General features: G+C 41.2%; 1 protein-coding gene and 1 long non-coding RNA gene across 3 annotated transcripts in view; both read left to right on the forward strand.

Moving 5' to 3' along the window:
* cln3 (CLN3 lysosomal/endosomal transmembrane protein, battenin) overlaps positions 1–4,512 on the forward strand; it is a 29,384-nt gene extending 24,872 nt beyond the window's left edge. For both annotated transcript variants that reach the window (XM_077535679.1, XM_077535680.1), the window contains one exon: positions 4,011–4,512. In XM_077535679.1, coding sequence (XP_077391805.1) covers positions 4,011–4,127 — 117 coding nt within the window. In that variant the 3' untranslated portion in view covers positions 4,128–4,512. The remainder of the gene's footprint in view (positions 1–4,010) is intronic.
* A 5,494-nt stretch (positions 4,513–10,006) lies between these two features.
* LOC144027293 (uncharacterized) lies at positions 10,007–11,057 on the forward strand. The gene is made up of 4 exons (XR_013285433.1): positions 10,007–10,186; positions 10,288–10,429; positions 10,533–10,605; positions 10,829–11,057. It is a non-coding gene; the product is annotated as an uncharacterized LOC144027293 (long non-coding RNA).
* The last annotated feature ends 1,858 nt before the right edge of the window (positions 11,058–12,915 follow it).

Raw genomic sequence — 12,915 nt, forward strand, 5'->3', positions numbered from 1 at the left:
AATAAAGTGACAGTGTTTAATTTTTAGCACCATTTAGACACGCTATACATGGACCAGATGAAGTGAAGGAGAATGTTTTCAATGGGAGATTAGAAAGAAAATGTATAGGCACGCACTTTAAAAGGTAACGGCTACAAGCCCATCTAAAAGCAGCTTGATGTTTCTGTGACTAAAGTTGCACATACAGTGATACCTCAGCTCACGAACATAATTGGTTCCCAGAAAGTGTGTGTAAGGCGAAAAGTTTGTCTTCCGAACATTTATTTCCCGTAAGAAACCATTAAAATGAGAATAATCCGTTCCCAGGTCCCTATAAAACATAATTTTCTACTAAATAAGCCTGAAAACTACACAAAAATATACTTTATTTTACGTATAATAAATGTGCTATTGTATTGTGATTAAAGAAATAAACTGTACTGTATAATAAAGTCGTTTTATTTACCTTTGTGATGGTAGTTCTTAAGGATGGTAGCAATGGTAGACTTACTTCATTCGCGAGCGTTTCACCGCGTAGAGTGTTTATGGAACGGCTGCCGCTCATTCGCGCTTTCGTGCTCACCGGAGCGGAGGAGGCGTGTCCCTTGGTGAACAAGGAAGTCGAGCACTTTAGCGAGTCAACAAAAAGTGAGCACCGCCAACTACTTTCACCTCTTTCCTGGGACTAAACTGTCGTGGCACGATTTTCTCCTTTTTTGAGGTACGTGATAGCACTTTCGCTTTTTTTATGGGCGTGAACTCCATTGACTACAATGCAAACGCGCCGCCGTCCCTCGCTTTTGGTGAGAACGTAGCATTAAGCCTAATTTATGCCTCCACGTTTGATCTCGCGTTGATGAACGCCGTAGGTCACATGATCGACGCGAGCCATGAATTTTAAGTGCCGCGTCGCTCGTGGCCGGCTGCGGTGCACACGTCGCCAATCCTTGAACGCCGTAGATGGCGGGGCGTAGCTCGCTTCTGATTGGTCCGTTGGATGGCGTTTTTTCTTTTTTTTTTCTCTCTCTCTCCCCGCCCCCCTGCCCAGATAGTTTCCGTGAAGGCAACTGGCGGCGCAAATCGACTTCCTGCTCGGAGACCACGGCTTTGCATGTGGATATGTGCCTGGGACGAGAGGCGGAAAACAACAATAACTTAAAGCAGCTCTATGTAAGATTTAAAATTTCAAATCTCTACTGCCACCTGTGGCCGAAAACAAACGACCTCAATACTGAAGACTGGGCTCTTCATATCCAATTAAACAATGTTTTCAGAGGTAAGAAGTTTTATAATGTTATACAAAGCTGGCCACTTCACGGAATGAGACTCTCGATCCCCACTAAACAATCGATGTCCACGGGACGTGCAGATCATATTGCTTTAGTCGGTCGAAGTCCAGTCCTGTGCTGTACTCCAAAACGATGTGCAAATTACGTCAATTAATTGGACCTCATTCCGATGTTAATATGCAGTTACATATTGTAGTCACCCCGCTCGACGGACGTCAACCGGATTCTAGTCATTATTAGTGTATGTCGCCGCCAGGCTAGCGTCATTGTGCATGAGCCGAAAGGTGGGCTGTCATTTATGGAAATTGACGATTGTGAAAAACATATAGACCCATTCACTACTTAGTGTGATACGGCCGTGAATGTTATCGCCATTCAGTAGTACCGTTCACATTCCGTTAGCATAATGTAGCTACAATAGGCTGTTTTCACGGAGGAAAATAAGGCAACATTTAGCCTGATTCTTCATAAAATCATTCTGTTCTATTACATCCAACTTTGCCGCCCCTTTCACGCTAAATGTTGCCGTCCACCTCACTTTCACCCCAATAGTTACGACCGAGAAGTGATCGAACTTGAGGTTACTGCTATTTGAAAACAACACATTTTCTTCTAAATGTCAAGATACTTACTTCTTACCTTTTGGAGTAGAAAGAAAGCCAGCTGTGAATCACTTTTCTAATCCAAGTCCAATCTCAACTCTCTCCACCACTGAAATGTCAAACCAACGTTCACTCTCGTTCTTGCCCGGCGTTGGTCACTATCAAGTTTAGATTTTTTTTTTCTTGGCACTTGACATTGTTTTCATTTTTTATTTTGAGCAGCCTTCCGCGGAGTAACAGCGGGTGTCTGGGGCAGCGAAAATCTGTACTAGTTCCGTCTTCGCGCGACAGGAAACAACTGACGATGACGCGAATGACGTCACATCCCGCAGACAGAGGGCGGGAAATTCGAAGGATTCGGACCGGACGCTTCCGAAATAATATTGGCCAGAGGCTTGTCGGAGTACCCATTGGGAACAGCGAAGATGTTGATCTACTAATTAGAATATGTTTCAGTCATAAATGGTCAAATAAAAAGGCTATTGTTAAGATATTTTTTTGGGAAATCCTACATAGAGTAGCTTTAAAAAAAAAACAAAAAAAACTGTTCGCTGAGCGCACGGCTGTTGTGTTTTGGCGAGTTTACGGCCGACACATTGCAAATTGGCAATAATTAATTGCCACGGTGATGAACTTACTCTCCCCCCGGCTTTGTTTCGTGTTTCTGAATTAAATTGAACTTTCTGAATCCGTCATAATATGCCGAGGAATCGCCACTCTGTGGCGTCCCAGCCATAGCGACAGCGGGACTTGGTGTGAAACTCCAGCAGACACCGATGTGTATTGCGCACAAGTCGGAAGGAAAACGCACGAGCGGAGCTACGACGTGACGCCTCCACGCGAGCCTCTCGCAGAAGCATACTGAGGCCTTTAGGCTTAACACTAGCCTGTGGTGGGGTCTTTTTTGGTCCCATAATAGCAAAAGTACACTCAATATGGTCCAAAATGTCTATCAAACACAAACCGCGTCCGCACTAAAAGAAAGGGGGTGACGAACTGGGACGCCGTGAGCGTGCGTCAGCTTCTCGTGGCCGCCACCGTGGTGCTGTTCGACCGCGTGGTTTGGTTCGTCCGCCGAAAACTAGTTCGTCAGCAGAGACTATATGCTCGCGAATTTAATGTTCGTGAGCTTAAGCGTTCGTCAGCCGAGGTATCACTGTATTCATAAATTCAAACGCGACTGCTGAAAAGTACAGTACAGAAGTCTCATTGAAAGTAAACAGAAATTGTTTGATTGCAGTCACTTGCCTTCAAAGGTCGTGCAAAAGTTTTAAGTTAACAGTACCATGATCTTTGGAATACATGTTTCGTGAAGGTTTATATTAGGGGTGGGCGATATGACGATATTAAATCGTTAAACGAAACGAGGGGCTCACGATCTGTCATTTCTGTGGAATCGTCTGATCGCGACGCAAAGCATTTCAGCACAAATGTGACCGTCAGCTCATTTTTTTGCCACTGACTGAACGACAGCGATGTATCTGCTGCCTCCACTGTCTCCGGAGTACCTATGACAGCCAACTGAAGCCCACACATCTCGCCCCACCCCGCGTCTTCCCACCCTAAAAAGATGTGGGCTCGTGGTGGAGGAGGCTGAAAAACTCCAAAGCAGAGATGACAAATATTGTACAATTTATTGTAAATTTAGATATAAATTGAAGTATAAAACATGCGATTAATGTGCGATTAATCATCAGTTAATTATTGAAGTCATGCGATTAAAAATTTTCATCGACTGACTCCTTTATTATACACACATATATATATATATATATATATATATATATATATATATATATATATATAAATAATTTGGTCGAGCCACAATTCAAAATTTCATTTTTTGTACTTATTTGGCCGATTCAATTTATTTCTGTGATAAATAGCAGGGTACCAACAATATTGTTCATGTGTGTAAATGACTTCAAATGGCAGTGTCAATCTGACGAGGCACACTGACGAGTAAAAGCACTTCAAGTCACTGTCAAATTGTAGCACATCCAGGGTCCAGTTTCTTTGACAAAATCTCTACAATCAGTTTGTTGAAATAAACAAGTGGTTGGGTCCGTATTGTGATCATTTTCTGCCTTCATGCATGATACATGGTCATGTTCATTCATGTATGTTTTTGTATTCGTAGACTGAAGACAGACAGAGGGAGTTTGCCATGGCTGCTGCGAGCGTTGGAGACAGTTTGGGTATAGCTTTGGCTGCAGTCACTGCTTTCCCCGTCCACAGATACTTCTGTTCCCTCTGATCCAGCCTACACACTGACCTACTCAATTCATATCCATGACGAGAGTCAATCAACACATTTACATACACAATTACTGTTGTTACTTACCCACAACAACGTGACCTTTTATCAAAAGGTCTCTATGGGAGAATTATGTACTTGCATATTTATCCCTTTTGAATAAATGACTGGTACTACTATTTTAAATCCGTGATACCACGATAGTTTTGCCCACGCTGTTCACACTGTTGATTTGATATCGCAGTCACAGCCTACTTGTTGGAGAATTGTAAAACGACCAAAATGGTCGTTATTGTTTGGGATTTTAAGAATTGTCTGCTGTATTTGGGTGCTTGCATTTTTGTTGTTTGTGTTTAAGTGCTCTATAAAAGTTGATTTGACACTGCCTTTGCTGTCATTGGGTGGCTAATTACTAGTCATGCAATCGGTTTGATACAAATATTTGCTCAATAACGAAGTCTGCAACAGGTTGAGATGACTTGTTGGAAAACTGTAGGATTTCCTTAACATTTTTATGGGACAGCTGCGGAGAAACTATATTACTGGCCTGCATTATTTGATATATTTTTAGTCTCTTATTCTGCCGGTTTCTCCCACCAAATTCAGCAGGCCACACAAATAAAGTATCAAAAAGTTCATCTTGCCCAACTCGGTTCTGAACAATATCTTTCATAATTTCATGTTACCGTGGTGACACAATTCTCCCAAACACCATGGAGTGTTGCTCACTCCCCAGTGAGGAAATTAGCTATTGGATGGCCTAAATGACATCATTGCCTAATTTGAATAATTGTTAATTTGCATGTAAATGTAATGGACACTGTCATGGGAGAGGCAAAAAGTGAGCAAAAAAGCACCCTTTGTATCGGTCACCAAATGGTAGGGATGTAAAGATAAGGGCAATATCGTGATATTAAATCTGCCATAATATCGTCGTCGTCATGTTCACAATATTTAAAAGGAACACATCTGTTAAAAAAAAAAAATCTGGTTGATTTCCATTTGTGCAGTTCTAGTACCCTCTAGTGGCTAGTTTTAGTGCAATTTAATTTTCATTAGGGATGTTTTGGCCATCTATGTTTAAAATCTATGCTAATTGTCAGATGAAGGGGAACCTAATTTGCTTGTGAAGCAATCAATGTGTGCTTGCATTAGCAAGTAAGTGCCTCAATATTATTAGAGATTGTAGGTGGTTTATATGCATTGCTGTTATGTACAAAAGCACAATATTGTGCTTTTTTTTTGTTTGAGCTCTTTTTTTGTTCTTTTTTTTACAATATTGTGATATTTTGTTTAAATATCCCCCCCACACACACACACAATCCCACAATATTGTGATAATTATAGTATCGTGACCTTCATATCGTCATAATATCATATCGTGATGTTTGCTTATCGTTACATCCCTACCAAATGGCGGACCGCGGTCCAAGTCAGGAGCCCGAGATCCTTTCATTCAGACCTCCAAGAATATGTATTACTATATTCAGTTTTACCGATAGACGATTTTTGAATAGGTGCACGCGAGGGCAGCTAGTAGGGTCCTTTGACAGAGCCGGGTCGGTAAGTTCACAAACGTGTTTGTTTTTTGGGATACACGCATTCTCACGACAAACGTGAAGTATGTGAAGTATGGCGTTGTCAAAAGTCAGAATAGTTGACACTTAAAAGTGAATCGACTTATGCCGATGTCAGACTACACGAAAGCAGCCCGATTTCAGCCCGACCGACGTGTCGCGGACAAACGGGGCATGTCGTCACATCACACTTGTCCCATGCGTGCTCCATTCACGCCAACACTTCCTGTCCATGCGTTTTTTTGTTGTTTTTTTTTGTGTTTTTTTTTGTCCCACCTCCCGACAAACGGCCGCGTCTCTCTTGGCAAGACAACACTGATCGGCTGGTGTCGTGTCGCGTTCAGACGTGTAGTGTGACTACACGCCCCGTCCACGACACTGAGCGAGTTTGTCGTGTAATGTGACAGCGCAACTGTCGTGTAAGACAAAAAAATCACGTAGTCTGACATTGGCATTATGACGATGTCAGACTACGCGATTTTTTTGTCTTACACGACAGTTGCATTACCCGACAAACTCGCTCCGTGTCGTGGACGGGGCGTGTAGTCACACTACACGTCTGAACGCGACAAGACACCAGCCGATCATCGCGTGTTGTCTTGCCAAGAGAGACGCGTCGGCCACCGTTTGTCGGGAGGTGGGACCAAAAAAAAACAAAAAAAAACAAGGCAAGGACAGGGAGTGTTTGGGTGAAGGAAGCACGCATGGGACAAGTGTGATGTGATCGCATTGCTTGCGCTCCCTGCTCTGCAATAGTGTTTAAAATATGATTTAGTAGCCAACACTGTATTTTAATTTATTTAGGCCTATATGCGCCGGGGTAATATAGCCGATTCAATATCCGATTTTGTTCATTAATTTGCGGGATGACATCTTGTTTTATTATTTTATAAAACACTGAAATATTATATGATTTGAGTATTTATTTATTTTTTATATTGCTTAATTTATTCATATTTGATTTGTTTTAGTACGGTGCATTGGATAGTACGCCACTCACTCTGAGAGGGGGGGGGTACTTTCAAGTGAGAGCGGGAGACAGTTAAGGCGGCGAAGCCTGGCCCGACTATATGAAAATGTGATCGATCCTCACTAAATATGTGCCTATCCCTACTCATATGCCCAAATCTCTGAAATTATTAGAACAACAGTCACAATACATATATATATTTTTTGGTCCTCTATTCATGTCGCTGTGGCCTGACGGGTTGCACGGATGCGTGCGCGCTCCATGCAGCCGCAGCGCTGCAGCGGGGCGTATCCCCCCCCCCACGCCCTCGAGATGCAACTGTCTGGCCTCATCCCATGAAATATCCAGGGGATAAATAAATAAATACATAAATGAATAAATAAACAAATTATACATAAATAAAAAAGAGCTATAAAGTGCTGTTCAGTGTGTGATTGACGTTTCGCTCCCTCTCGCTATTGGTCAATGCTGTGGAACCAAACGGACGACGACGTAGGTATGTCACATTATGCGTCAAGACGAGCAAAAATTCTAACATGCTAGACTTTCGTCGTGATGGTCGTGAACCGTCCCGGACAACAGGCGACCAATCGTTGAACGTGTCACACTACACGGGCGACGCTACGTCAAGATGACCCAAAATCGTTTACGACATGCCCCGTTTGTCCGCGACACGTCGGTCGGACTAAAATCGGGCTGTTTTCGTGTAGTCTGACATTGGCATTAGGCATATGCTTTAATTTTACCGACATCGAGCGCTACAAGCATTAAGTGTCAATCTTTATTGGTACTTAAATACAACAAAACACGCTCTGGCATGTCATAGTTAGGGTGGCCAGACGTCCGGATTTAGGCCTGACAGTCCAAATTTTCATTGAGGTGTCAGGCGCAACCCTTACACTGCGTGCGTGCTTGCGTTCAGGCTAATTGAGTGTTTTGTCTGATCCCCCTTTTGGCGATGGCAAAAGGTATTGTGTGAATTAACAAGTGTGGGTAAGGTATAGTTTAATTTAGGCCTTATTTTGATTTGCATCTAACACGTAGTTTCCTTTTGCCTGTATTAGTCCCACTAGGTTTTGAGTGGCACCCTTGGTTGTATTTATGTTTTTAGGTTATGTCAGAGCAGTTCGTAGGCTTTTTTCGTTTTACTGAGAGCATCCCCTTTTATGTTTGTCACGCCTCAGTCTTGGTTAAGCGGGTTTTAGGTATGAGTTCAGCTAGTATTTTCTGTTTTGATTGTTTGTTCTTTTAGGGTGTCGCTAGCTGCCCCGCTTGGATTTCTGTCTGTGTTCAAACCAAAACCTCGTTTTTGTGAATAAATTCAACTCTATACCTACTTTTATGCTCTTTTTCGTTTGTTGTTACCGTTTATTCGAGTCCATTAAGTCTGGGCGGTAACATATGTATACAGATCAGCGATCCCAGGCAGGTGGTGTCTTTAAAAAAATAAAATAATAATAAATCTTTTTATTTTTAAAGTATTTTGGAAATTTTGTTTATTAGACTTTGAGCCAGATTTCCACATTACTTTGAAAACATACAGTATGTATAACATATCAGTAATATTGTATAGTTTTATTTTATTGTAATATGTTTAAGATTGTGTAAATAAATATATATTGGTTTCACATTCAAATGTTTGTGATGGTTGGATGTTTGAAAAATAAAAAATAAAAAATTATATTTAAATAAGATAGTTTGGTTAATGTTATCCAGTAGTAAAATAAGCATCACATTGGTGTTACTGAAACCTAATTAAAAGTTCCAAAAACACATGATGTGAATTGTGATAACATCCTGGAACTAAGGATCGTGGGTTAAATTTGGTCTTTTTTTTTTTTTTTTAAGACAACCTGATTTAACATTCAATTTTGACAGCTTTACTTTTAATATTGGTTCGTTGTGAATATGTTGAACAGACATTTATATGTCTAATGGAGTTTAACTTTGGTATAAAAGTGAACACGTCTCAATTTAATATATTACACGAGAGGTCTAGGCGTAGATGTCTTTCATTTTTAGACCATTTTTAGACCTTTTTAGCCAAGACGTCAATTAGACGTCTAAGCTTAGACGTCTAAAAAACTTTTACTTTTGGACCATTTGTAGACCTTTTTTAGCCTTCTAAAAGACGTTTAAGCAGATGTAGACGTCTTTAAAAAAAACTTTCACTTTTAGACCATTTTTAGACGGTTTTTAGCCTAGACGTCTAAGCACCATTTAAAACTTTGGCCAAACCAAACATGCAAATCAAATGAATGACTTCCATACCCGATCGGTCGTGGCCCGGGTGAACAACGACCTACAGGATGCTGGTGGAAATTGGACGACTGTTGATCCAAGGAGGATGAGGAAGGTGTTTTCGTAGGAAGAAAGAGAAGAGGAACACCACTAGTCTAGGACTTAGAGTAGGGACTTTGAATGTTGGAAGTATGACAGGAAAAGGTAGAGAGCTGGTTGACATGATGCAGAGGATGAAGTTGGACATACTGTTTGTTCAGGAGAACAGGTGGAAAGGGAGCAAAGCTAGAAGTTTAGGAGCTGGTGTCAAATTGTTCTATCATGGTTTAAATGGGAAGAGAAATGGAGTAGGGGTTATGTGAAGGAGGAGTTTAAGGACGTCCTGGAGGTAAAAAGTGTCAGATAGGGTGAGGGAGAGTGAGGTATTGTGAGACACCACCTGTATCTAAAAAATAGAGCACATCTGTGGTCATGTGACCAATTTGGTATCAAGCCCCTCCCATTTCAGCTTGGCCATGAAGAAGATGACTTGATTGTGCTGAGGTAAGCATGTGTTTTAGACAAAAATATATTTTTGGGATGTAAAAGTACTTTTTTTTGCTTTGAACTTAATCAACTGTTGCACTAAAGCTATTTGACTCAAGTGGAAAAACGTATATCCCACATATTGTTGAACTATCAACTTGTAAAATGATGTGACAGTGCTAGCTAAAGATTAGTCTGTGTTGTCAAGAGAGGTTGTTCTTTATAAAATGGTGGTGGTGGGTTTAAGTGAGACAAATGCCATGGGGCAAAGTAAGACGGTGTCTCATTTTTCCCCTTTTCATACATGATTTCACTTTTCATTCATGTTTTGTTTTTCATGTCAGAAACAGTTTTTAAAAAAGCCATCATGCCAAGGAAATACAACAGGAAGACAACCTGGGGCAATACCTCCCTTGAAGAGATGAATATTGCAGCCACAGAGGTCAAGGAGGGAAATAAGTCTTTAAGAGCTGTTTCAAGGGATCGAAATATTGACAAGTCAAGTCTCCTAAGATTCATAAAGAAAAAGGAGAAAGGGGATGTGAAATCAATAGCTTGGGGTGCAGTGGCTCAGGCAAAGAGAATTTTCACTGATGAGATGGAGGAAGAACTTTCCAAACACCTGAAAGAACTTGCTGAACAGTTCCATGGCCTCTCTCCAGCTAAGTGTCGTCAACTTGCATTTGAATATGCAGAAAAAAACAATGTTGTTATCCCTCCTAATTGGAAGGAGGTGCAGTGTGCAGGTAGGTCAGAGTGTGCAAAAGATCATATGATTTAGTACAATAATTTAACTAAGCTGATCTTCCCAAAGAGGCTAACTCTTTTACTAATGGATTGTCTATAGGTCAAGAATGGTTTCGGAGCTTCCTAGCACGTCGCCATCTTTCTGTCCGAACTCCAGAAGCAACATCCCTTGGAAGGGCCACTGCGTTCAACAAAACAACCGTTGGGGAGTTCTTTGATAACCTGGCAGTAGTCATGGACAGGTAACATAATTATTTTTTAATTGCAAATATTTTATTAAGGCTTTATCTCTGAGATTAAGTTTGAATTCTTATCTATTTCTCTCTTTTCCTCCACTCTTTACAGGCATAAATTTGCCCCACACAAAATTTTTAATGTGGATGAAACAGGTGTCTATACAGTACAAAAGCCTCAGCAGGTAAGCCATACGATAAACACACACAAGACTGATGTGTAGCGTGTAATAATAACCAGCTAGTTACTGAAACAATGCTTAAATTGCAATTTGTAATATGGTTGCCTGAATTGGATAAACTGGATAAAATGAATAAACTGAAACCAGACACTGTAAACCTTTTTTTTCCCAGTAGTAGCCTACAAATTGAAGATGCAACTGATTCTGAATTTTCTATTTGATTCAGGTTGTGACACAAAGAGGGAAAAAGCAAGTTGGCTCTGTCACATCGGCTGAGAGAGGGGAACTGGTGACTCTGGTGTGTGCAGTGAATGCTATTGGGAATGCTACACCTCCCATGTTTGTCTTTCCCAGAGTAAAGTTTAAGGAATGCTTCATGATCAATGCACCTCCTGGAGCCAAGGGTACCTCCACCAGGACAGGATGGATGAATGAAGATACCTGGACTGAGTTCCTTGATCACCTGATAAAGCACACTAACTGCACCCCTGACCAGCCCATGCTGCTAATCATGGATAATCTTAAAGCTCACATCTCACTCAAGGCAGTAGAAATGGCAAAGAGCAATGGTATTGTTCTGCTCACCCTCCCACCTCACACATCCCATCGCATGCAGCCTCTTGATGTGTCCGTGTATGGTCCATTCAAAGCCCAATACAGCCGAGCCCTTGATGGGTGGATGAGATCAAATCCTGGCAAAACGGTAAGCATTTACCAGGTTGCAGGAATTGTGAATCAAGCCTTTATGTCAACTGTGACACAACGCAACATCACCTCTGGGTTTAGGACCACTGGGATTTTCCCATATAATCGTGACATTTTCCCTGATGAAGTTTTTGCACCATCTAAGGTATCAGACCGACCAAACCCTGAGAAGCAGCCTACCACTCCGGATAATATGAATGGTCCACTTCCAGAAGATTATATGGAAGGTCGACATCCTGCTGATGAGCCACTGGAAGATGAACCATCCACTGCAGAGAAGTCACCCCATACTAATTCACCCACTCTGTCGCCAGCTGACAAGGATGTGCGACATATGACCAGCCAACCTGGATATGTATCTCCTCAGGAAATCATTGCACTTCCCAAATGTCCTCCGAGAAAACAAACAACACGGAAGCGTGTGAAGACAGCAATCCTCACGGATACTCCTGAGAAGAAGGCACTTGAAAAAGCTTTTCAAGAAAGACAAAAGAAACTGGAAGGGAAAATACAAAATAGGAAACAGAAAGGAAAACGAAAAAAGAAACCAATCAAGAAGAAAATCATTTATAGCAGCTCTGAGGCGAGTGATGTTCCTGTGCCACTTGAAACATCTGATGATGAAAGATCTGACCCTGAGAGTGGTCAACCAGAAAGCACAGATCTGTCAGTGGGTGACTTTGTCATTGTCAATTTTGCAACCAAACTCAGGAATGTCCGTTACATTGGCATGGTTGAGAAAGTTGACGGTGATGAAATACTCACACAATTTCTCAGAAGAACCCAGGGAAACAGGAAAGTGTGGGAGAGACCCATCTTTGCGATAAAGGAAAATGATGTTGCACATGTTCCTAAAAGCGATGTTGTGAGGAAGCTGCCACAACCTACAAGGCCTGGAGGAACCACACGAAGAGAGCAACTCTTCAGCTTTCCGTGCAACCTTCAGGGTTGGAATGTAGAATAGGTTTTGCAATAGTGTCAGATGTCCTCGTCTGAGTTCTACTCCTGTTTTCTGAGTCACAGGCTGCTCTACTTCTTTCAGTTTGTTCTTTTCCCTGATTTTCAGACCAGAGATAGCTCTAAGGGTCCCGAGTTCTGATCCCAACTGTAAAAATGGTTCTTCCTCTTGTTTGATTGTTAAATAAAACATTTTGAATATTATTGTTACAGTATTTGTTTTTGTTCAGTTACCTTCAAATGTTTAGGGAATAATGGCTTAATTGACCAGTGTCCATGATTTTTAAATTATTCCAACATTAATTCCGGAATCAGTGGTTGTTTAACTAGTTATTAGGATTCTGACTTTTACAACAGGTGTTGTTAGGCTTGATTCAGAGTGAAAAAAGTAAGTGGATCATTTTACCCCAAGCAGGATCAATTTACCCCACTGAAATTTGGGTTTTGTCTTAGTTTACCCCGTAGCTGGGGTAAAATGAGACACTTTACCACTTTTTTTTAAACAATTATATTTTCACTGTCTTTAGTCCTACATGCATTCTGATAATTTCTATTCTTAGTAAACATCCTAAATTAATGGAAAATGTGTTAATTTTATTGATACATCACTTAAACCTGCTTAGATCGGTAGAAATGTAAAAAATGTCTCAC

The sequence above is a fragment of the Festucalex cinctus genome, chromosome 1 (genome assembly GCF_051991245.1).
Source record: "Festucalex cinctus isolate MCC-2025b chromosome 1, RoL_Fcin_1.0, whole genome shotgun sequence".
NCBI lineage: Eukaryota > Metazoa > Chordata > Actinopteri > Syngnathiformes > Syngnathidae > Festucalex > Festucalex cinctus.